The following is a 26,914-nucleotide window of genomic DNA, read 5'->3' as shown; positions in this document are numbered from 1 at the left end:
AAGATGATAGGATGATCTACTCGGCTCTACTTATGCAGAACCAGCAAGAACCACACCCTGTATGAAGCTAGCGGCTCATATATTGATCGGTTTCTAGACACTTAAGCCTAGGAAGTCCCAGGCCACCTCAGCGAAGGAGCTAGAGCCTCACCAGTTACAAGGGGGGCGTCACGGGAGGAGTAAGCGCTTCACCGACCCCACATATTGCTGAGTCGCGGTAAAACAATACACTCACTCACTCACTCCTGTTGAACACAGAGGTGGATTCGCGAAGCAAGCTTCATCATATATTATATATATACTGATCGGGGCTCTGACTCAATACCTTCGCGAAGGTCGCGAAGGCTAAGTGGCTCCAAGTCTACCTCACACAGGAAATCTAGATTGGATACTTGAGAGCTTCGCGAAATCTCCGGCGTCCACCGAGGAATTCTCCTCCAAGGTCTCCATATATTAGCCACTTTCGTCATATATAGCTACTTTCGTCCAGTCCGTTCAAGACATCGCATAAGTTGTCTATCAACTGTATGCCATATGCCGTCTATAAGCCTCACGCGAAGACAATTGCACAGGCTATTTACAACACAGAACATCGCTATATTAATTAATCAACGGCGTTGCATAGATCTTCACAGAAATCAACCTTTCCAGATAGATTGGTAGAATATGCAATCCCGGACTACGATACGGTATCTACATAAGTGACCATTACGCAGATCTGCAGACAATTCAATATCGAAATTGAACAGCAGCCTTGTTACAGCGAGTATAACTCATAATCGTCAAAGTTTCTGAGAAGAAATATGTACAACAAGTTCAGCTTTAATTCTACAATTATGACGATACATTCATGTATACAGTCTACAAGCTGACAACTTGCAAGTTTATTGTACCTTTATATAAGAAAGTTAGCAATTATATTCAAAACTGAAGTTACTTTCACGACAGCCAGGAAAATAACCTACCCAGCATTAATATTACAGAGCGAGGTATTTGGCGGAGGTTTCGCTAGCGTTTACCTTTAACCCTCGAAACACGTGGTCACTTTCGGGTAACTTCGAAGCTACGGTGAAGACCGGCGATTATGCTAATATCAACGGCGGCAAGATTTTATACAAGGTTTTTTTCCTGCTACACCGGTGACATCACAGCGGGTATTCTACAGAATCAAAATGCCTTGTTCTGATTGGACCGCGTTGGACAACGACCTACACGAGAGGTCGATCTTAGTTCACAGGTCAACACTTACGTTACAAGTGACAACTATATATCAGTGAACGAGCAAGCCTCCTTACAGTCCAGTTAATCTGAACCTTCATGATTGGGCTGCTTTCTTCAGGTTAGAGACCTCCCCTGTCAAGTTAGGGCGAGGGCACGGCAGTCAGGCAATTTTACATAAACTTCAACGAGGACAGACACACCTGGTTGTGCACCTACATCGTCAAGGACTTAGCAGGCGAATAACCTAGACGGCGGGGATACAAGTGGATCTAAATCCACAGCGTCTCAGACTACAGCTGAATTTCATAATCAAGCTACTAACACAACTAGATGGTTAGTAAACCTACTTAAACTTTCTGATTGGAGAATTAAAACGGAAGTTTCACCCTCCAACTTGGGGATCTGAATATAGTGCTCCAACACCTCACAAGTGAGGTTTATGAACACGCCTGGATGACATACTTGGACTTCATGATACGATGATTCTATCACGATGGCCAGCAAGAGCACTGTAAATTTATCTCCACCGAACCAAACAGAAGGGAATAATACAACAGATTATTTCCTCTATCATCAACTTCACAGAATGAAATCTCACGTTACTATATCTCCGTTTGGATCAGAACTGTCATACTACGTGCATACAAGGCGGATGGACCCAATCCGACCCTCCATGAGCTTTTAATACTCATGATATTAGAGCTAACTTCTGCATTGATCTACACAATGTTATTTGAAATATGGAGGGTTTATTTTCTGGAGATCCGATATGGTGGTTGCCAACCATTATCTGAGAGATATCATCACCGAGGGCGTCTCAGGTATCCACCAATTCGATCCCATGGTCCCTCGCACAACAGTTGACAGTTCCTCGGAGAAGATAAGTCAATCTTACAGATTTCTACTTATCTTATAACAGTACTAAATAGCTACATGCTATATATAATTTGCTTTAAGTTCTTTTTTATCATCACAGTACTATGATTATTACATCATACAATATATAAGTTAACAACTCTACAGAGTTGGTTATTATATATTTACCTTAACTTAATTATATCTTAAGCATAGTACTATACTCAGATTGTAAAAATATATAAGCTAACAAACTCTACAGAGTTTGGGCTATTATATAGGTAGCTTAAAGCTTATTCATATCTTAAGCTCAGTACTATGTTTATATCATATAAGTATATTAGCTAACAAACTCTAAAAGAGTTTTTGCTATTTGGCTTAAGTCTCATCATATCTTAAGCAATATGGTTACATTATAACATGTATTAGCTAACAAACTCTCACGGAGTTTTTGCTATATGTAACTTAAGCTTATTCATATCTTAAGCAGTACTATGTTTATATCATATAGGTATTTTAGCTATCAAAACTCTAAAAGAGTTTTTGCTATTATATATTTGGCTTAAGTTTCATCATAATTTAAGCTTTATGGTTACATTATAACTTGTATTAGCTAACAAACTCTACGGAGTTTTGCTATTATATATGTAGCTTAAGTTTCCTTCAAATCTTAAGCTCAATACTATCAAAGCTCAATACTATGTTTATATCATATATAAGTATATTAGCTAACAAACTCTCTGGAGTTTTGCTATTATATATGTAGCTTAAGGTTTCCTTCATAAACTCAATACTAGGTTTATATCATATAAGTATTTTAGCTAACAAACTCTAAAGGGTTTTTGCTATTATACAATTAGCTTAAGTTTCATCATATCTTAAGCAGTATGGTTACATTATAAAATGTATTAGCTAACAAAACTCCACGGAGTTTTGCTATTATATATATAGCTTAAGTTTAATTATATCTTAAGCTCAGTACTATGGTTATAACATAAAAGTATATTAGTTAATAAACTCTAAGGAGTTTTTTTTGCTATATACATTTAGCTTAAGTCTAATCTTATCTTAACCTTAGTACTATGGTTACATTATTAATCTATAAGCTAATAAACTCTACAGAGTTTTGGCTATTATATATGTAGCTTAAGTTAATTATATCTTAAGCACAGTACTATACTCATATTGTAAAAATATATTAGCACATATAAGTATATTAACTAACAAACTCTAAAGAGTTTTGCTATTATATAATTAGCTTAAGTTTAATCATATCTTAAGCTTAGTACTATGTTTATATCTTAAAGTATTTTAGCTAACAAACTCTAAGGAGTTTATACTAGCATATTAACAAGCTTAAGTCTATTAGTCTTAAGCATTGTATTAATGTTATATATACTTTATCATAATAAGTACATTGTAATAACCTTTATATGGCAGCTGATAAGTTAGCAGCAGGAATTCATCAGTTCAGTACCTTTATGAAGTTCCCATAGGGTTATTACAATCATCACAGTTCAAATCACTAATTATTAAAATCCAAAGTATTATATATTTCCCACCTCCCTTTCCGTCGGAGTCTACAAGCAAAAAGAGCATGAGTCAGGATAAGGAAAATATGTAATTTTTAGAGTAAAATTGATATTTTATACTTATCCTGACTCATGAGGTTCCCTCCTCCCATCCTCCCCACATAACACTTTGGATTTCCCTGTAAATTCAAATGTTGGGCTCAGTATATGAGGAGAGAGTGAGGCACATGGGTGGAGGTAAATTACCATAATTTTATCACTGATGAGCACACCCAGGTGCTGAGAAAAATGACAAATGGTGATTGATGTATTAAACAGTATTCACTCTGATCATGATGTTGTACTTTCAGTTCCCCAAGTATGCCGAGATTGTCAAGTTGACGCTGGCCGATGGCAGTCAGAGGAGTGGACAAGTGCTGGAAGTCAGCGGGTCAAAGGCCGTTGTACAGGTCAGTCACATGACACTGTATTGCAGGATGTAATAACAGCACTGATAGACACATGCAGGATGTAATAACAGCACTGATAGACACATGCAGGATGTAATAACAGCACTGATAGACACATGCAGGATGTAATAACAGCACTGATAGACACATGCAGGATGTAATAACAGAACTGATAGACACATGCAGGATGTAATAACAGAACTGATAGACACATGCAGGATGTAATATCAGAACTGATAACCACATGCAGGATGTAATAACAGAACTGATAGACACATGCAGGATGTAATAACAGAACTGATAACCACATGCAGGATGTAATAACAGAACTGATAGACACATGCAGGATGTAATATCAGAACTGATAACCACATGCAGGATGTAATAACAGAACTGATAGACACATGCAGGGTGTAATAACAGAACTGATAGACACATGCAGGATGTAATAACAGAACTGATAACCACATGCAGGATGTAATATCAGAACTGATAGACACATGCAGGATGTAATATCAGAACTGATAACCACATGCAGGATGTAATAACAGAACTGATAGACACATGCAGGATGTAATAACAGAACTGATAACCACATGCAGGATGTAATAACAGAACTGATAGACACATGCATGATGTAATAACAGAACTGATAACCACATGCAGGAAGTAATATCAGAACTGATAGACACATGCAGGATGTAATAATAGAACTGATAACCACATGCAGGATGTAATATCAGAACTGATATACTGATAACTAATGAAGACAGGTATGGTTGCAATAACAGAATGCATAGAGTGACTGGCATGTATGACGGGAGAAACTTGGTTACCTCACTTGGCTGTAGGGAACATGTCTTCTGTATCTCCCAGTAGGGCCACAAAAGATGCCCTGTCAGCAAATAGTTTCCCTGCAGGAGACCTGAATACTTGTACTGGCCACAAACAGCTGGTCTATGGTGTCAGCCATGTAGACAACTCACTAACTCAACAGACCGCCTCTGTGGTGTAGTGGTTAGAGCGTCCACCCGGAGTGCGGAAGGTCGCGGGTTCGATCCCCGACCGCGTCATACCAAAAGACGTTAAAATATGGTACTTGTTGGTCCCTGCCTGGCTTTCGGCATTAATGGGTACAACAAGGACTGGTCGGACTGGTTGGAGTGGAGTATTCATTAGTGTTGGGAATTGGTTAAAATCTCATAATTGATGATTGGTTTATTACAACCGATCAATCATCGAAAAAAATTGGTTAGTGTCATTAATGAAATTTGTTAATGCACATAAAAATAAGAGTAGGGGTTTTGGGGCAAAATTCACATCTTTAAAGGATGACTAGTATGTCAGGAACTAAATGTCTTGGAGTCTTTCAGATAAATTCAATCATCTAACTTGTGTGCTTATGAAATGTAACAGACAAAACTTTGTGAAAAATATTGTTTATGAAAACAAGTGTTCAGTCTGTGTTCGATTAGTAGAAAACATGATCGATTGCAGTCACTCGCACCAATCTTCGGATTATTTCAAATTAATCGGACCACCACTAATCAACTTCACTTGGTTATCTTGGGCTAGCACTATAAAACCAGCTTCAGTCTGATAGTACAACAGCCGCAACACCTACTAACAACTCTTGTTAATCTTCCACATGCAAACAACAGCCAAATCTTCCAGCCAGGAAGCAGTTCTGAAGTATTCAAAATCTTTCTCATTGTTTGTTTTCTCAACAAACATCAGTATTTTTTGGAGGTGCTTATGTGAAGGCCAAAGTATGCATACTGACCTTTTGCATTCAGGTTTCCGTGAATGCAAAACATTTTGTAGTCAATTCTTAATGAAAACTTTGTCACAAATAACTGTAAAGAACATGTTTATTTAATCATTAACTACAAAACGTTGTAGACAAAAGTATGAGATCTGTGACATCCTACCACACACATCCTACTGTTGGCCAATATGGAAGCAGTTATCTGGTAGAGGATGTGGCTTGAAGTTTTGGGTTACGGGGTTTCTAGAAAAATGTACACAGTAAAATATGGCCAGGTTAATTAAACAATTACCAGGGAATCAATTTCACTTGATAGAATTTAATAGTTAACCTGCATTGCACAATTATTTTCTTCTTTTTCCTGGAATGAACTAGAACAGAAACTTTTGTGATGGGATTTGTTCAACTTTGTTCAGCAAATGGTTTTAGGGGATGACATTTTCTGTCTTCTTTTCACAGGAAATAGAATCAATGCCGTATGTTATGCAGGACTAGTATTACACAACAGAAATATGTTTTTAAGAATGTCAAAAATGTTGTTAAGATTGATTGTTTTTTAACAAGTAAGATTTAGCATGCTTTGTTTCGTACGCCCTGCTAAGTGGTGGACTTACACTCATAATCTCAGTGATGAAAGGATGTTCTATGTGGTTTGTGGTCCTGATGTTGACGAAACCTGACGAGTTTACTGTTAACCTTATTATCAGTCAAGTGTCCGACCCAGATTTAAGTCATCTGTGAGGTCGGAGGTCACATAGCGCTGCTCACACACAGCATGACAAGCACGGGTCACATGATCACATGTGTTCATGTGTGAGTCAGGTGGATCAGTATTAATGTGAATCATAAAGATTGTGTTTGATGGTACAATCAGTTAGACATACATGTCAGTTAAGGTGCAGGTAGTACATATATTAAATGCAATTAGTACATGTTCAAGTACTGTTAGTATATATAACTAAAATAAAAGTTTGAACGTGTACACTTTCATTTGCTGTTGTGTGATGGACACATTTCCATAAAACACTTGCTATAGTTCAATGAGAAACCTAAATGCCAACTGTCTGCATTTAAATGTACAGCATTTTGTGAGACATTTCACTTGTTTTACAATTACATTGTTTTTTAATTCAGCACCTACACAGGTGTATTTTTTGTATTTTCCCAGTATATCAGTGCTGAAGGTTTCAGAAATGGTAGACTAAATGACCACCTCATTCTCTCTTAACTTGAATGACAAGTTCTGACTTCAGAAGTTCTTTATGTGTATACTGTGCACATATTGTTAGTCCTGTCGACTGGCTGACACTCACCTCAGAGTAGGAAGTCATCTCCTGTATGACCAGATCAGTGAAATATTTCCTTATTGATGTCAACAATAACAGCATGGCCATTGAGTTGTTCCTGTACCACGTTTGTCATGACACTAGACTGAAGGACAACTTCCAACATCCGGCAATTTGTACATCAACAAACACTTGTGTACACTCTTACTTTTCACAGTAGACATTCTCTCTCATTTACCCTCCCTTTTCCTTTCCTTCTCTCTCACTCACTCTCGTAAGTCACCCACTTATTCAGTCCCCTTCCCCCACCCACAGGAGTATACAAGACCCACTCCGATATGCACACATGTTCTCCCATGATTCACAGTTGACTGGAAGCAAGGGCTAACTATGTCCATTAGTGGTGGTGTCAGCTGAAACATTAGACTTATGTTTAGTCTCTGAATGTATATCATTTTGAGAGAAACATATAATTCCTTTTAAATTGAAAATGAGCCCCAGTGAGAAACAGATTCAGAGGAAAAGACTTGCTTCGTTTAGGGCTTTAGCATTACAGAAAGGGCTGGCCAGTAGGAAAATACTGCAGCACAGGGACTGTGAGGGAGACCACTGAAAGGTCATCAACACTACTTGTGGATCTACTTGGGTTGCTATCTCACACTGTCTGATACTCTGTGTGTGTGTCACTCTCTCATCCCTTCTGTTGTTCTATCTTTGTATAGGTGTTCGAGGGCACATCAGGCATTGATGCCAAGCACACAACATGCGAGTTCACCGGCGACATCTTGAGGATGCCCGTGTCAGAGGACATGTTGGGTAGGTATTAACATCGTCATGGCAACAAGTCACATGTTACAGGCAGACTTCCTTGTACATGATGCTTTTCATAAAAATGTTCAAAAAGATGTTTTGCCTCTAAAACTTCCTTAATTATCTGTGATGAGTTGCCAGCTCACTCCATACAAGTATGGCATCTACATTCTGCAGCCAGTTGTATGTGTTACCATCTTATCAGTGTTGAACATGTGTTCACCAGGAACTGAATTTATCTCTCACTGACACCTCAACCAACCAACAGACAACCTACAAAACATGAACAATTACGCAGCTATTGTCTGCTGTAAGCTGTATATTCAAATAGATTGAAAATATTGAAACTATTGCTTTGCTTATTTAACATGCTCAAATGAAGAGAAATCCAGTCTACTGTTGAACAATGTATATGCTCGTACTTTGGGCCTGTGGACTACACTTATGAGTGAAGACTAACTTCACTGTATTTAAATTACAAAATTATTTGTAGCAATTTTGAAATTTGATCAGATTGATCAACTGATCGATGTGTTACAGCCATTTTGGCAAATAGTAAACTACAACTCATAACTATCATTTCCTTACTTTCCACTCGATTCTTTTCCCAGGGAGAGTGTTCAATGGTTCTGGCAAGCCCATCGACAACGGTCCTCCCGTCCTGGCAGAGGACTTCCTGGACATCCAAGGTGAGATGACATTAACAGCATTAACAGAGGACCTGGACTGGGAGTTTTTAGACATAAACTTGTAGCCATGATATTCCTGGAATATTCTCCATGTAGTATTTGTTGAATTATCAATGGTGAAACACCTCTCTGTCATCGAGATACAAACCATTTGAATAAAAGGCACAGTGGCATAAATTATTTCAATAGTGTCAGGATTATGAAGCGTATGTCATCTCCTTTCCAAGCAATACGTAGCAAGAACCTGCTGACATGACATTGAAGTTAGAATCCATTCTTGTGACTAACAAATGATATCATGCATTGAGTTATAAGTTTGTTATACTGAATGTATCTACGATAGGTCAGCCAATCAACCCCTGGTCCAGGATCTACCCCGAGGAGATGATACAGACCGGCATCTCTGCCATCGACACAATGAACAGTATTGCCCGTGGGCAGAAGATCCCCATCTTCTCTGCTGCTGGTCTACCACACAATGAAGTGAGTACACCTCCGCGGCCTGGTCCTAGACTAGCTGCTGGCGTGTTAGGACATGGGCTTCATTTCCCCCACGGATACAATGTTTGGAGCACATTCTGCCCCAATATCATATCTCTGTTCACATTGAGGAAGTGGATGACCTTTATGGCTGAGAACTTGTTGAATGTACAACTAATCCTCATGATCATTAAGAAAGTACCCATGTGCGTTCAAGTGGGAAATTTTCAGTCTTTAGCATCAATGCTTGGAGTAAGATGCTACTGAAAGGATTAAGTGGTCAGATTCATTTACTTGGCTGATGCCAGTCATCGTATCCCAGTGATGTAGATCGATGCTCGTGATATCAATCACTGAATTGTATGGTCCAGACTGTTATCTACAGACCAAAATCTGATTAATATTGCTGAATGTGGCATTAAAGAAGAAACGATCAAAAAGTTGAAAAAGGATTTATATGTCCCGAGTTTTGCTCCAGTTTATCATGAACCCTCTTTCTTGCAAACACTGCATCATTACTCTGGTAGTGAGCAGCTGACAGTAACAACCTAGTAACATGATGCTTATTTTAAGATTGCAGCCCAGATCTGTCGCCAGGGCGGCCTGGTCAAGGTGCCAGGAAAGAGTGTGCTCGACGACCATGATGACAACTTTGCCATTGTGTTTGCTGCTATGGGCGTAAGTAGACACTGACTGAATGGTTGTAATCATAACAGTACATGTTCAACCAAATCGGGTTACCTTTTCATCTTAAATGAAATGAATACCTCATTGGACTTATACTGGAAAGGTTATTGATAAATGTACACTGATACACTTTGAAATCACATAGTGGATTTTGATGAAGTAACAAGCGACTTGAGACTTATTGCATCATGAACAAAGTTTCTTACTCAGACACCATGATTACCATTGGACACATTGCTCCCCGTGTCAACAGTTCTATAAGAGTCCTCCTTCTGCCTACAGGTCAACAGAGAGACTGCTAGATTCTTCAAACATGACTTTGAAGAGAACGGTTCCATGGAGAATGTGTGCCTGTTCTTGAACTTGGCTAATGATCCCACGTGAGTGTTTTACCTTTTTAATCACACAGCAGAAAGCTTCAGGACATCACAAGCATTTTGTTTCTCATTAAGAAACTTTCAGTATTCACATAGCTGTCCCAGAGACCTTATACTGTGTAATCCTCCCCTGCAGGAATTGCTGATAGTGTCAAGTGACTGGTGGGAACTGAGTCACATAGCTATTGTCTCTCAGGTTTGAATACATGTATTTCAATAATATTGTCATAATATTTTCTTGTATTCAGGATTGAGCGTATCATCATGCCCCGTATCGCCCTGACCGTGGCCGAGTTCCTGGCGTACCAGTGTGAGAAGCACGTGTTGGTCATCCTCACCGACATGAGCTCATATGCTGAGGCCTTGAGAGAGGTCAGTACACCAGGGTTAGCCATGATGTAACTCGACCTGCAGCTTTTGTGTTCCGGTATAGATCACCAGCCACCTGAAGGCAACTTAATGAATCTGATGGACTTGATTATGTGTCATCCTGACCGAGCTGGATGTTACTGAGATAGGATTTGTTACAAATTGTGTGTAAATATTTGCCAAGCTCAGCATTAAACAACAATCATGCATAATTTCCCTTTGTTTGAAACTAACAAATACAGGAAGTTGTTGAATTGCTTAATGGCACAAAATTAACTCAATCCAGAAATATCCGTTCTCTGTGTCTGTGTGTGTCTGTGTGTGCCGCGCGCGAGTGCGCAGTGGAAGTGTTTTGCAATCAATTCATGGCCATGGCCGTGACATGATGTTCATTGATGTACTTTTCGATGCAGGTGTCGGCCGCCAGAGAGGAGGTGCCCGGTCGTCGTGGTTTCCCTGGTTACATGTACACAGATTTAGCCACCATCTACGAGCGAGCAGGTCGTGTAGAGGGACGTAACGGCTCCATCACACAGATCCCCATCCTCACCATGCCCAACGATGGTACGATGTTGCCCAGTGTTTGCATTTAGTGGCAAGAAACTTAGGTTCTCCTCCATAGGCATAAAGATAGAGTTTCGTGCCTAAGTCTGTCTCAGATACTATTAATGACTTTCTCTGCTGGAAACTACTTTCAATAGAGGGATCTACTCAGGTCAATTCGCTGTATCACATCAACTGTCATTCTCTCTCAGCACCAAAGTAGTAGAAAGCATGGTGTTTAAGTGTTTGTTTCTCACACTTACAGGTTGGGTTTAAATCCCCTGAAATGGAGACATGTGAAATCCATCTCTTATACTTCTGATGTTACATTTTTCAAATATTGCTGTGTGTTGCGCATCTATTTCATGGTGTGTGTCTGTCTGTTACAGATATTACCCACCCTATCCCAGATTTGACAGGCTACATCACAGAAGGTCAGATCTACGTCGACCGACAGCTCCACAACAGACAGGTAATTATCTCACAAACATTGATCAATATTGATCAGTATCAGTTACTGTGTACACTGAACCCTCTTAATCCAGACAATCCTGTTATTGAAAGCATTATAATTAAGAAATTTCCACCATCAATATTTAACAGGTTGTATACACTATGGTAAAGATCAGATAGAATTGTTTATGTCACAAAATTGTCTTAATGTTTGTAAGAGAACTAGCAATATCATGTTGTGAGTACCTGTGATGCAGTGTGTAATGTCCGTTCCAGATCTATCCACCAATCAACGTGCTACCCTCCCTGTCAAGATTGATGAAGTCCGCTATCGGCGAAGGCATGACAAGGGAAGACCACTCCGACGTGTCCAACCAGCTGGTGAGTACGTGTGTTGGTAGCGTCCCTGTGGGTGGATTCCAGTATAGGATAGTACCCCCTGCTTGTTGTAAGAGCTGACTATGTGTGACCTGGCTTAGTCATTGTGCCCTTGGGGCGGTGGGGTAGCCTAGTGGTTAAAGCGTTCAATCGTCACGCCAAAGACCCGGGTTCGATTCCCCACATTGATACAATGGGTAAAGCCCATTTCTGGTGTCCCCTGCCATTATATTGCTGGAATATTGCTAAAAAAGCGGCGTAAAACCATACTCACTCACTCACTCATTGTGCCCTGGCAGTGTGGTTTGGTACTCAAGGTATCAACCACTGGGTCTCCCTGGATCAAACTCAGTAATTTACAAGCTGACACAATGTAGCTGTAGTAGGGCATTCAACAAGATAACATACTCACCTTAGCCAAACTGTAGTTCAAGATTATCTCTGGTCACACTGAAGGACCAGGGTGTGAACTCCCAAACTGTTCCATGTTGCTAAAAGCTGCATGGAACTATATTCACTCACTCACACACACAGGAGTTACGATATGGCTGAAATGTTGCCGATTTGACTATAAATCGTAACTCACTCACACAGGAATGTCCTATACTGCAGTCATTCACTGTTAACAATACATTGTGACTGAATTACTGTGATGTAGTGGTTTTGCCAGCATTGTATGTTTATGCATATTGGTGAAGTGTTGGAATCATTACTGTCAGAGAAACAAGTTTGCAGGGTTGAAACAGTTCCTCCCATAATGCTGTGTGTCTGTTTCAGTACACGTGTTACGCCATCGGTAAGGACGTACAGGCTATGAAGGCCGTGGTGGGAGAGGAAGCCTTGTCCCCCAGAGGATCTCCTCTATCTAGAGTTCCTCCCATAATTCTGTGTGTCTGTTTCAGTACGCGTGTTATGCCATCGGTAAGGACGTGCAGGCTATGAAGGCCGTGGTGGGAGAGGAAGCCTTGTCCCCCGAAGATCTCCTCTATCTAGAGTTCCTCACCAAGTTCGAGAAAAACTTCATCTCTCAAGGTATGTGTACATCATCCTGGTGATCCTTCGTGCGTGATACTATTTACATGGGTTGCCACACTGTGTATAGCTATAAACTGAGACATTCAGCTGTTATACTGGTACACTACAACATTGTTACAACGTGTAACACCTGCCACTGTGTACAGCCAATTATGTGTTGTACTCCAAACTCACTATGTCTGAGTATGCATCACTCACTCACTCACCTCACTCAACTCACTCACTCAACTCACTCACTCACCTCACCTCAATCACCTCACCTCTCACCTCACTCACCTCTCTCACCTCACTCACTCACCTCTCTCACCTCACCTCTCACCTCAGTCACTCACTCACCTCTCTCACCTCACTCACTCACCTCACTCTCTCTCACTCACTCACTCACTCACCTCACTCCTCTCACCTCACTCACCTCACCTCCTCACTCTCACTCACCTCTCTCACTCTCACTCACTCAACTCACTCCTCACTCACTCACTCACCTCACTCTCACTCACCTCTCTCCTCACCACTCAACTCACCTCACTCACTCACTCTCCTCACCACCTCACTCACTCACCTCACCTCACCTCTCACCTCCTCACCTCACTCAACTCACCTCACTCACCTCAATCACCTCACCTCAATCACCTCACACTCTCCTCACTCACTCACTCACTCACTCACTCACTCACTCACCTCACTCACCTCACTCCACCTCACTCGCTTCACCTCACTCACTCACTCACCTCACTCACTCACCTCATTCACTCACCTCACTCGCTTCACCTCACTCACCTCACCTCACCTCACTCACATCATCATTTTCAACTGCTCTAAAAGGTTATACATTAACTTGACACTTTTCTTCTCTCTAACAGGTCATTATGAGAACAGAACAATCTTCGAATCTCTGGATATTGGTTGGCAGTTACTGCGTATTTTCCCCAAAGAAATGCTGAAGCGTATCCCTGCAGCCACGCTAGCCAAATACTACCCCAGGGACGCCTCCCGTTCACACGCTAACGCTGCTAAGGATCAGGTCACATCCTTGTAATGTCAATCATCTGTAACCATGGTAGCACAACTCTCCTGAGCTTGCAGTATTTACAGTGGCAGACTGAGTCGAGGCAGAACACTGAACAACGTGGAACTGAGAGAACGATAGTATAGATTAATAAACAAAATCAGAAAATGTTTACATTCAAATTTGGACTTTGTGATATCAAACACACTCTTTTTATTTTATGAACTTAACTAGTATTGCTTTATATCAAATTAATATTCAATACTATTCAAAGTGAAATATCTGTTTTGTTCAAAGCTGAGCTGTTCAACAAAGTCTTGTAAAACCTTTGATATTATTCCAACAAGTAACTTGACGTATGCTGGTGCAAGTTGTGCGTGTGACAATGTTCATGGGTTGTCCCACAGTGCCAGCTGACACACTGGAGTCTGATATAGTAATATATACATGTGTGTGAACCAGGTTTTCATGTTCTAGAAGAATTTAACTACACAATGTGTCATAGGATGATTTTCTCTGTCAATAGTTGATGGTTTAGAAGCCAATGTGCAACATTCTAGATGATACAAGACATGTTTGCTCATTGTCTGAAGATGGAGGAGAGAATGTGGATGCTGATTGGCTGATTGAAGTGATGATTATTGCTCACAACCGAGTCATTAACATTGGAATATTCTGACATGAACGTAATGAAACACTTGCTAACACTGTTATAGAGATTTATGTATATGAAGTTATCAGTGCTATTACACTACTCAAAACAAGTTAAGGTCCACCTGTTTATATCATAAGACGATACTTAGTCTGTGACTTGACACAGGAATGATAGCAGTAGGGAAGGATCAGATTGTCCTTATCCTATTTTGAGTAGTATATCTTAGGAATGGAGACATTTTTAGCTCTTTCGTGATGATCAAATTACAGGTTTATTCTTTAAGTACCATCTATGTTTTGTTGTCTGTGATTTTCGATTTAATAAGGAACCAACAGGTCACGCTTATTCTGTCATGACACTGAAATGCTAGTCATTATTGCTAATGTCTCGGAACGTGTACCAGTAAACTAGACGCCTTTAGGTAGAGATGACAAGCTGTGTTTTTGTGAATTTGTCCACCTGAGTAAACGACATTCCATTGTTTGAAAGTGCTCTGACAGGTGTGTAGTTACAAAGAGTGCAGAGAAACTTGACCTTCTTTAAACTAACCAAGTTCATGAGATCAACTCATTGTGTGTCACTCATTAATTGTTTCAATTTGAAGATAACATGTACTTTGATTTAAACACTAGTGGGTTAGAGGGCTGACAAGCATTATGTCCACAAGTTAAGGGAACTATGTATATTAACATTATCAATACCCTTGGTTGCTTGTCTACATAAGTATGTTTGATTGCGGTTGTACATAATTGTGTCTGTAATGTGTGAGATTAATTAATTTGCATTGTTTATACATCATTTCACTAAGTGAATCTGTCCATGTTTCGAGTTTATTTTTTTTGCAATATTTTTGTTTTGGTTCCAACAAAGTTCTTTTTTGGATATTTGTTCTATGGCTCATTGATGTTATTACTTCTTTTGCGTTAAATTTTGAATATATGTTTTGCTGCTCCCAATAAGACTAATGTATTATTAGAAGCATTCTAGAAAAATAGTTGCATGCAAAACTGTATCTTATTTTGAGAGAAAGTTAACATTATGGCTTATTTTTTCAGATGAAAACGATTTGAATCAATTTCTCATTGCATACCATCGTACCATATTTATGGTAGAACACCACCTTGTGAGTTAGACTTGTACTAAGGGGAGACAACACCAGATTTCACTGTGATATATGTGTTATGTAGAGACTATATATAGGCTTCTCATCAAATGGCTGTGTATTTGACTAACATGTAGATTGTTGTTTCTGTATATAGAGAGTTTTCCATCACTTGACCTAGACAGCTAGAGAACAGTAGCTTGAGGCACAATTGTCGCCATGTATGTTAGGTGGGTTAGAACTGTCAGAACTTAAAATATTGTCACCCTGAATGAAATCTTGTCACATGATCTGTACATTAGCTTTGGAGATTTCTCACATCTATTTCTTGGTGTAGCCAAGTATTGATGTTTTATCTATTGATTGGCAAAGGATTAAGAGCCAGCTGTTTAAGGGCTGAAATGTTGATTAAAGTTCGCTGTGTTTATTGATTTGTTTGCCAACTCAAGTCAATAAAGATGAAAAGTCAGTTTTTGAGAAGCAGCTGTATTACTGATAAAGATGAAGTATTGAAGAATCAATGTTAGGATTTTTTCTAAGCTGTTATATCCTGCTGTGTAATACAGCGATGTGTTTCCATGTCCCACCCCAGTACATCCATGTAGTGGCCCTCCTCTGCATGTCCCAGTGTGCACCGATAGTTGTACTTCATCGGTGTCTTGTCTAGAGGTTGCCCCTGGTACAGACACAATGGACGGATCACCATTCCACAGGAAGATCTTATAGTGATGACCGTGTCTTGTCTAGAGGTTGCCCCTGGTACAGACACATTGGATGGATCACCATTCCACAGGAAGATCTTATAGTGATGGCCATGGAAAGGTTGTTGTCCAGAGATGGTATTATTGGACACAAGGGTGCCTACTCACAGGAGATCATTATAATGTGAAGGCATCTTGTGGAGAGCCACCAGACAAGGCCTGGACTCCAACAAGATACAACCAAAGGCTGATCCAGGACTTTGAGGATGGTAAACAAACCACTCATCCATTATTACCTGAGAGAAAGGGGAAAACAGTCAAGGGAAATCATGGATGACCAGTATCTAGCCTTGGGGCTTACACTATTAGGTGTGAACACCCCTCCTGACAGCCCTGAACTTGTGGAAAAGTAGCAGAATCTGTAGCAGGTGGTGAATGTGAGGTAGACGTTGTAGATTCACGTTACGCATGGTGGACATGCTGTTTTGTCCTTCAGTGGGTATCGGGTGCCAAGATACCTTGTAGGGTGAATGTATGAGACGGGTACACTGGATGGTGTCATCCTATCCTGGGTTTGGGGTACCTAGACACCCAGCAGGGTGAGGGAGATGGGTACCTAGATATCCTGTAGGTAGATCAGGTAATCAGAATGTGTATATTTGTATCAGCTCTATCTGTCTGTTAGTCCATTGTACACTGGAGTACTTGAATAAAGCAGTGCAAACACCTTGCTTGTTGTCTTCAACAGAACATGTGCCCATCACTGCAGTGAGAGATCGGTACCAGTCAGAGGTTGGCCGTGGTGGTTCCTGGTTCCAGCAGCCAATGCCTGGATTTCCAGTTTGGACTGTGTGCCCAGCAATCTGATTTTTCCTTCTTGGCGACTGAAAGGCTCAAGTTCAGTAACTTTATTGTCACAAGATCAATCACTGGATCGTCTGGTCCAGACTGGGTTGTTTACTGGCAGTGATTTATAGCAAACCTATTGCTGAATGAAGCATTAAACAAACACAGTGGTTGTTGAGAATTAAATGAGTGACATCAGTGAAAACACCCTGCTGTGTCCAGCCTCTGAAATCAAAGGTCAGAAAAAGGACCTAAACCTCAAGCTTGTCAGAGCACATTACCTTGAAGATCAGGTGGGTGACTTTCTTACCAGATCATGGTTCAAGGTCAGTAGAAATTCGTCAAAATCGGATTTTCTGGCCAGTGCACCACGACTTAAGGCTGATATGCCATTGTTGGAACGTTGATGTGTGAAACGCCATTTCGTCACTCTGAGGTGGACGTCTCCTTGTTGGATAGTGGACAGTGCGTCTGCCGACAGAGATGATGGTCAGTGGTTCGATCCCGCGGCGTTCTTTTAAAAGATAATTAAAAGATGGTACATTGACTGGTCGGCTCGAAGTCCGTTTACTAAGTCTCTGGTGGATATCCATGTTAAACTAGAAGTAAGTGACACTGTCAAGTCCAACATGAAAATGATTTCTCCTCACTCTTAGGGGTCATCGTACCCGAGCAGCAGTGACTCGTTTTTACAACCACCGGCCAATTGCAGGCCGCAATATACCTGCTTCATGTATAGGAATATTCACCCCATCTACAAACATTAGCGGCATCAGCGCCCAGTCTGCGTAGCAGCATCCCCAAGCAACCGTCTAGAATATCCCAGTAACACCGTCACAGCACCTGACTCACACCCAGATCGGCGCCGTGCAGTGTAGGGTGCGCTTGCACAAAGCGGTCTTAGCGTAACCGTGATCAAAACTTCATACTTTAACACAGACTTACGATAGTCGGAGTGCTAAGATCGTGTTGTGCAAATGTGGCCCCGGTGCACAACGCAATATTACCGCAACGACTAAGCCAGTGTTCAAGTATGAGAGTTACGTTCACCCTGGCACTAAAGCTCTTTGTGGAAGGGCATCCTGGCCAGTAAGTACCACGTCATCAAAGGTTATTAAGGTGACCTGCTCAGTTTGGAACTTCCGGTCATGACCATTGTGAAAGACATATACTCCCTGTCCGAGTGTCAACAAGACGCCACCCTGCCATAAGCCACAGCATACCAAGGTACTGGTTCCACAAAACGGTCTCCGCTCTATGACTGTAAGCGTACACATATTGGAGTTCAACTGTCGTAGAACTAAGGTCGATTTGTGGACCGGTAATGCCGTTTACCAGACTCGTTTCCAGCGGCCAATAACTAGTCCTTGCAAGTTTGTTCCACATCATTCAAACTCCATCTTGTCGACTTAAATTGTACGTCTTCAGTCAAGCAGATAATTATGTCTGAGCATTTGGAGTTTAACAAAAAGCATTAATTACATCTTCCTCGATCATTGAGAGGTATATACATGTTCTATTATGATGAACGCAATGGCCAAATTCACTTTCATAGTTTCGTTCCGGAAGTGACGTCCTCTCAACAACAAACTCTGCAAATCATGTGTCAATGCGTTTAATTGAGAGAGAACATTGTTCTGGGTAAGCAGGAAGGTAGGGGGTCAGTAATTTCGTTCCTATACGTGTATTTAAAATTTGTGCTGAAAAGTATGGGAAGGGATCGAGGGGGGGATATTGATTTTGTACATGACATGCAAAGCGGGGTGACTTACTTTGTACATACAGTTTAGGGGGTGGTCATTCACATTTTACATACTTCTCCATAAAATTCATCATAACACCCCTTCATTGACCCTTCAGGGTATCATCGCACCCCACCTGTTCTGCCAATGATCGCAATGATGTCAATCGCTTGATTGTGTAGTCCAGACTCGATCATTTGTAGACCATCGTAATATATCTAGAATATTATTACAACAAACAACTTTAAGGTATATACACTTACAAGTCAGTCAGTGCCGTGGACTGTTAAAGAGAAATCTGATAGGATATCAACCGTTAGCCATTAGGTACAATAATTAGTTTACATAAGACTGTTTATAATCAATGAATCATGTCAGATTTACCTAGATGAGTGGTTTCCTTCGTTTTTAAAGGCAATAGAGTACTACGGTAATTCGTTAGAAAAGAAAGACATCATTACGAAGATATTCTCCAGTACGTCATGAGTGCAGCTAGCGCAAGTTGTCAAGACATTAGGAATGTCCCCACGCACACAGTTGGGTCACTGGTGCCATGTTCCACACATCATTGGGTCGAATCCCCAATTGGTTTGCAAGCGTTACACCTGTGTTCACCAAAGCGGTAAACGTCTTATAACCGCATTACTCCGGGTTTTCTTCCCACATTAAGCAGACACGCCGTCATATAACTGAAATAATGTTCCCGGTGGCGTTGAACCCAACTCACACATTCCTGCACATACACAGACAAGGGGCGCCTTGTTAGATTAGGTAGTTATCTGCTGTGTCGTGTTATCTGGCCGGTGTACAGTGCAGAAACAAACACACTTGGATGGGTGTGTTATCTACAGAGATCCAGGTAAACATGCGACAGATAGGGCTGTGAGGGGTGAATGTGGTCGCTATAGAGAATGCAAATTTATAACAATGATAAATACGTAATATAAAATGGGTGATGAATGTCTAGATATAAAGTCGGTCAATAATATTTTAAAATCTCTAAATATTTGTCAAAACATTACGGATATCCGTACATTACAAACTTTAAAAGAATGGAGTAATCCCGGCATAAATGACTCATGAAAATAATTACATCTGTGTTTGCCTGTTGTCTGACGTCGGCAATATAACAGCTACGTCACGATGACCCGTAAATAACGAAATCAAGGCGACATCCTAAACAATGTTGTAACCCGTGAAGATCCGGGTTATAATTGGTCTTCATCCACCCAGGCTTGTCATAAGAGGCGACAAGAGTGATCGGGTGTTCAGGCTCGCTGACTTGGTTGGTTTTTGTCATCGTGTCCAAATTGTGTAGATCGATGCTCATGATGTCAATCACTGGATTGTCTGGTATAGACTCTATTATTTATAGACTGTCCAGCGTTAAACAACAAACACTATGTTTAATGGTAGCGTGTATTTAGGGTATCATAATGCTAAATCAACAAACTAAATAGGGATAGATAGGTGGCATTTGAAACACTTTTATATCTCAACTGTCAAATTGCCCGACCTTAAAATCACCCTTCACGGAAGACACGGTCAAAAGACGGTTATATTCCGTGTGCTTTTTAGCCTTTCCAAGTTTCGTACAAAGACAAAGCGCATTTGATACACGCGTTGACACCATTTGTGTCAGTTCCTGATTTGATTCTATTTCATACAATCCTATTTAAATAGTATCTAAGTGTTGACTGAAGCAACTGTGGCGGTATGAAGAATTACGATCGGATTTAAATGAGATTGTAGTCCGTATACATTTTGCTTAATTCGTGGCTCGCTGTATGGTGAAGCCTTGTGTTCGTGAAACAACTTGTCACAAGCTTGTCCCTGATCAAAACGTAAAATCATATTACAATTTCTGATTTCAGTTCCTAGCAGCATGGTCGTGTAAATTAACTGACACAAGTTTTATGAGGTTTACGGTAGTCAGTTTCTACACTCGTGTTTAAATGTCTATATCCACCGCCATCATGACATTTACCGGGGGACAATGCTGGGTGGGCGGGGTCCCCAGTGGATGGCTGTGTCTACCCGACAGAAGAAAGTCACCTTTATATATCTACAAGTTGACACGAGAACACGCTCGAGGTCGTTTCAAGGACGAAGTGAGGCATGTGAGTGCAGCAAATATTTAAATCTCTGAAAAAGTAGGATCTCGTCAACATGACATGCACCGACTACACAACGTAATTCTCGGCACGATAAGTAGCTGGGAGGATGCAGAGGCTAGCCTAAAAGACTTGTAGGATGTTAGAACGTGTTTTAGCGATTACACCATCACAATACACTAAAATAAATAGTTGACTGTACTCTTAGTTTCAAAGACATTACCTTTGGTAATGCTTTCACCAAATTCTCTTTGAATACAACCTATGTACAGAGGACGGCCTCCCGTTTGTCTACAACGTATGATATAGCCATTTCTTATGTAAATAAATCGTTTCTGTGGTATAACATGCCGACATTTATTGTAATGTTGGTGCATGACGTCGTTCTGGCTTATGCTGAAGCCAGCGTTGTGGACGACGGGATAAAAAGCCACCAGGTTGATGCGCTCTCGACGGGAGTGAGTGAGTGAGATATGGTTTTCACCTCTCTCAACAGAACTGTTGATGTATCTGTAATACAATATGCTTGTAACACTGTCACAACCAATTATTTTTTAAACACTGGGAAGGGCCAAAACTTTTGCATAAAATGTATAAACATTAAATTAAGTTAAAACCATTTAAAGTTAAAAACAGCCATTGTGAATATAACAACGGGAACTGACTTTGGCAGAACAATGTTAAATTATTACTTGAACACTGAATTGGTCACGATTATGATGGTATATCTATAATATGAAATACCGGGGGCTAAATACCAAACAACACTAAAATGACTACACCTAGAATTTGACTGGCGGCAAGTGGTTATATAATGAAAACGTGTGGTCAAGGGGAGTTAACTCTAAACCAACACGGAAGTAGCAGAACGTTTACGAGCGAGTCAGCTGATTGTGGAGGATTCACTGTGAGTTCAGATTTCCTGTGTGAGTACACGCTTTCTTCCTGTTGACACTGACTGTTTTCCTGAAACTGTAAATCTCATACACAAACGGCATGTAAGATGAGTGTCAAGTGCCCTAGTACTGAATTACATTGATGCTTCGTTTTGAATTCCAATAAGAAATAATAAGCCAATATATTCCAACTAAATCAATTCACAATGTCAGTTGTGATGTGAGGGAAGTGTTAACTCTGTGTCTGGGAATAGTGTGATGGCTGTTTTGTTCCTCACGCGGTTACATGGTAGAAATCCTATTCCTGAAACTACTGGTGGTGTAAAACACACCACTATTGAAAACAATGTTTGGGTATCATCATAAAGAAAGTAAACGGCGACAAATACTTTTTGTAATTGAAGTTTGTTTCCCTTGTCAATCAAGACAATCCCAAAATAGACATGACAGATAAGACAAGCAATATATTCTGAGGGAAACAAATAGGGGAACACCTCCTAATCCAATGTTCCTTTGTTTATTTTAAGATTTTCTTAGGCCAGACCAATTTTATTTCTTGTTTTACGGATTTTTGTCCTCAGAAAACCTAAAGGCAGGAGGGAAAACAAAAATAAAATAAAATCACCAGTCAAAATATTATTCCTTCTAAATACTCAAAGTATTTTACATTTGGCAATTTATTAAGTGTATATGGGTAAAGAAAAAACAATCTGAAAACAATTTTCTTGTAAGTTTATTTTTATATTTATTTTAAAAACATTAGGATTTATGTTTTGAGCAGGGAAAATTAATTAATTTCTTTCTTATTCTTGAAAAAATACGACAGGCGCATCTGTAAAACAAGAATAAAATTGGTCTGGCCTTACTAAGAAACCTGTAAAAGAGTAAAGAAACACTTGTACATTCATGTATTCTCTTATTTGTTTCCCTCAGTATATATTAAAACCGACTCCAAGAGATCTATTGACAAACCAGGAAATAGAAACAAATGTTTTGCCAAATATCTTGAATTATTTTACATGAAAAAACAAAACAAACAACTCTACTTCCGACTATTGCAGAGGGACTCCAATGAAACTAAGACCTACTGCGTCCATCATGCTGCGCCGTGTGTTTGCCATTTCTGACCTCCATGTTGACCACAGAGAGAACATGGAAATTGTCCAGCAGTGGTCCCCCCTGGACTACGAGAATGATGCACTGATAGTTGCGGGCGACGTTACCGACTCCCTGCCTCTACTGCAACAGACACTCCAACATCTGCAGCAGGTGTTCTTCAGGGTGTACTACGTTCCGGGTGAGAACATGAGTAGATCTACATTCCACTGCAACTTGAAGCTGGTATGGGGTTAATTTTGAAAACCATGGTGGGGTGCAGGGGTGCATTGTACTGTCCCGAGAATAATGACCATGGGCAGATCCAGGAATTTGGAAAGAGGGGGAAGGGGGAGGGGGTGTGTGTTTGTTTCAGGGGGGTTGGAACCTGAACATGTGGATGGACAACCATATGTGCGTCTGGCCAAGTTCCAAAGAAACACTGTCCAAATGACCCTCCCCAAATGCAGGTTGTATTCTGGATGACCCTCCTTTAAAGGACAGATTGCAACAGCTTTGTGTATTTTATTTAAAACTGTTTTATTTTACACTATTTTAAACTCACTCACCCAGTCACCCAAAACCCTCCCTCCCTTCTTCCCTCCCACTCACTCACAAAACGTTCAACCCACTCACTCACTGTTCAATGTACTCATTTACTCAGCCAAAACCCTCCCTGCTCCCCTCTCTCCCACCCACCCACTCACTCACTGTTCAACTCACTCACTCACTGTTACAGGTAACCATGAACTGTGGATACGGAAGCCCGAACTGGAGAAAGATTCAATCACTAAATTTCACCAAATAGTGACGTTGTGTAACGAGTTGGGTATCGGGACCAAGCCCGAGTTACTGTGTGTGTCTCACATGGCCGCAGTATGGATCGTGCCACTCTTCTCCTGGTACTCTACTCCACAGGAAGACCCAGAAGACTCGCTATACGTGGCCCCTCAGAACCCAGTTGGTGAAGACAAGTCTGACCACATGTGGATGGACAACCATATGTGCGTCTGGCCAAGTTCCAAAGAAACACGGTCCAAATATTTTGCCGATCTAAATTCACAGACCTGTTCAAAACAATATGCAGACCCTGTCATTTCATTCAGCCATTTCCTCCCAAGAACAGATCTCATCAAACCTTCTGACACGGAACTGGCAGAAATTGAAACTGACCGGAAAAGACTTGGCCTTGAAAGTGCCGTTGAAGCCCACAAGAAAGGTCATATAAACCCACGATCCTTCAACTTCACCCGCTTTGCAGGATGTAAGGTGTTAGAAGCACAGATTCGTCAGATAGGTTCATCTGTCCATGTTTTTGGCCACCAGCATAGGAACAAGGACCGTACTGTTGATGGGGTCCGCTACGTGTCTCACTGTCTGGGATACAAACGAGAGAGGGTGGCTGGGCTTGTCTCTGGCATTGACGACTGTACCCCGAAACAGATCTGGCCCAGCATTGTGTAGTGTTTAGATGTTGATTGTTGACGTTGTGATGCTAGTCTTGCTGACTAAGCCTGGGAGTTGAGTGTATTGATCATTGGACTGGTTATTTGTTGACTGACACACACACAGACAGTCAGAGACACTTGCATGCACACTCACAGTCAGAGACACTTGCATGCACACTCACAGACAGAGACACTTGCATGCACACTCACAGGCAGTCAGACACTTGCATGCACACTCACGCAGTCAGAGACATTTGCATGCACACTCACAGTCAGACACTTGCATGCACATTCACACAGAGAAACTTGCATGCACACTCAGTCAGACACTTGCATGCACACTCACACACAGTCAGAGACACTTGCATGCACACTCAGTCAGACACTTGCATGCACTCACAGACAGTCAGACACTTGCATGCACACTCACACAGTCAGAGACACTTGCATGCACTCACACACAGACATGTGCATGCACGCATGCACATACACAGATATATAACATGTAGGTTACATATTGTAACTCACATTGTTTTATGCAGTTGTTGAATATCATAGATGTTGATACGATAATAATCATATTTGACCTTGACCACACAGGCGTGTGTACAATCAGCCAGCTGTAGTCACCTTGTTGATATTCAGGTTGTGGCAGTATACTACTCCAGTAAGTAAAGAACACCAGATTCTCCATATTACTATTGTTAATTATTTCCTAACTTCTTTTGGGTGGAATATATTTGATTTTACCTTATGTGTTTGTTTGCAATAAAATAGTGTCAGACTACACCCAGTCACTTTCGGTAAACTTTATCTTCAGTGATGTCTAGCGGTGGTATTCCCCGAGTTTCGGAGCAGGTAGCAGCATTGGTTGAGCTGTGGGTGAATGTTCTTGAAGCAGTTTTTCATGTAGTCAATGTTGCCTGGCAATAATCATGTCTTGTAGCGACAAACCAGCATCTGACCCTGACACAGAGATGTGACATTCTCAATAATTACTTGTCATGTGAGGAACATCAGTGTACCAATGCTACCGGCTCGCAGCTGCATCGTTATAGTCTGTGTATAACTTACTGTAATGTTACTACTCGTGTCAGCACAGTCAACCATCTGTACACTGTGGAACAGTGCTATCTGAAATAATAAAGACAGGTACCATGTGCACCCTAGGGAAGCCATTACAGAGATGCGTACAATGTGTGAAGCCCATTTCTGGTGTCCTCCGCCGTGATATTGCTGGAATATTGCAAAAAGCGGCGTAAAACCAAACTCACTCATTACAGAGAAGTTAGCTTGCCATCAATATGTGTGAGTTTGGTAATCTGTGTGCAGAACTAGTTTCTTTTCACTTGTAAAGCATTGTCAATAGATGATAGGGCTGGGACGATTCATCGATGCATCGCAATACATTTAAGTTTGATACAGCTATCGTATCGTGGACTGGTGTATTGATACAAAACGATACACAACTTTTTTTCAAAACAGTTATTATCTTAAACATGTTACAGTACTTATTTAGAGAAAAATATGCAAGTATGATGGAGTTACTTGTTTGTTTATTACAATAGTGTTAAACAGAAATACCTTGAAATAGATCGTATATTGTATCGTATCGCATCGCAGGTAAAATATCGCGATATGTATCGTATGGTGACATAGTGTATCGTCCCAGCCCTAATAGATGATTGACAAAGTGGAATGGGATGTCAATGTGAACTAGATGTTAGATCTCCACCTCCAACACACGCCCTACTTGAAGGTTGGTGCAGCAGATGACACGCTGAAGTCATGAAGTGAGTATGTTTCTTTTTCAGCTTTCATTTATTTTTATTTTTTAACCTGGGTGACAGGTGACTGAAAGGCAGCTGGCAGGTGGACAATCTGATCTGAGTCATCTGGGCTCTCCTTTCACACTGTGTGACGTAACCAGTTGAAGACAAATGTGATCCAACTGAGTATATTTCTGCTCCCATATTCCCAAAGGGTCCATGTAAAAGACAACCATTCCAACCACTTTCTGAAATGTTTTATTTTGTCAATGTATGCGGAACTTGTGTTACAAACAATACAAGTTAAACTGAAGGAGCAGACGTGTCGGCCATATTCAGGTACAATAAATCTACAGCAAAAACAATGCCACAAAAACCTGCAGCTAGAGTTGGACTGAAACCCGTCGTGAACCACACAAACTCTCCACAGCCAGTAATGGCAGCTAGTTCCATGGCTGAGGGGATGTCCTGTTTACACGCTACTGCATGCAGTTGCCAACACCCCTCTTCAATAAATGGAAGTTGTTTTACGTAATATAAATAACTTGCAACATGCCATATAAAGCTCTCCAATGCAGCAGAAGTGTCAATGGCTGTCTACTACTTTC

General features: G+C 40.7%; 2 protein-coding genes across 3 annotated transcripts in view; both read left to right on the top strand.

Annotated features, from left to right (window-relative positions):
- LOC124264240 (V-type proton ATPase subunit B) overlaps positions 1 to 17,123 on the top strand; it is a 31,376-nt gene extending 14,253 nt beyond the window's left edge. Inside the window, exons 3-15 of one of the 2 annotated variants that reach the window (XR_006895082.1) lie at positions 3,959 to 4,057; positions 7,834 to 7,927; positions 8,533 to 8,610; positions 8,954 to 9,093; positions 9,664 to 9,768; positions 10,060 to 10,157; positions 10,403 to 10,526; positions 10,937 to 11,087; positions 11,456 to 11,538; positions 11,796 to 11,900; positions 12,800 to 12,929; positions 13,793 to 16,364; positions 16,445 to 17,123. Coding sequence is in view for 1 of the 2 variants with exons in the window: in XM_046698975.1 (XP_046554931.1) it covers positions 3,959 to 4,057; positions 7,834 to 7,927; positions 8,533 to 8,610; positions 8,954 to 9,093; positions 9,664 to 9,768; positions 10,060 to 10,157; positions 10,403 to 10,526; positions 10,937 to 11,087; positions 11,456 to 11,538; positions 11,796 to 11,900; positions 12,800 to 12,929; positions 13,793 to 13,968 (1,383 nt within the window). In the remaining variant the exon portion in view is untranslated. Of the gene's footprint in view, positions 1 to 3,958; positions 4,058 to 7,833; positions 7,928 to 8,532; positions 8,611 to 8,953; positions 9,094 to 9,663; positions 9,769 to 10,059; positions 10,158 to 10,402; positions 10,527 to 10,936; positions 11,088 to 11,455; positions 11,539 to 11,795; positions 11,901 to 12,799; positions 12,930 to 13,792 lie in introns of both variants that reach the window. The other variant, XM_046698975.1, reaches the window with a different exon arrangement.
- A 4,836-nt stretch (positions 17,124 to 21,959) lies between these two features.
- Positions 21,960 to 25,326, top strand: LOC124264251. Its single transcript, XM_046698993.1, has 3 exons — positions 21,960 to 22,005; positions 23,056 to 23,291; positions 23,829 to 25,326. The coding sequence occupies exons 2-3, from the start codon at positions 23,066 to 23,068 to the stop codon at positions 24,551 to 24,553; spliced, it is 951 nt and encodes a 316-aa protein (XP_046554949.1). The 5' UTR covers positions 21,960 to 22,005; positions 23,056 to 23,065; the 3' UTR covers positions 24,554 to 25,326.
- Positions 25,327 to 26,914: the final 1,588 nt, after the last annotated feature.

The sequence above is a fragment of the Haliotis rubra genome, unplaced genomic scaffold (assembly GCF_003918875.1).
Source record: "Haliotis rubra isolate DU_JTF1 unplaced genomic scaffold, ASM391887v1 Scf916, whole genome shotgun sequence".
Classification (NCBI taxonomy): domain Eukaryota; kingdom Metazoa; phylum Mollusca; class Gastropoda; order Lepetellida; family Haliotidae; genus Haliotis; species Haliotis rubra.
The sequence above is the reverse complement of the archived record's forward strand: the minus strand, read 5'-3'. Positions and strand labels throughout refer to the sequence as shown.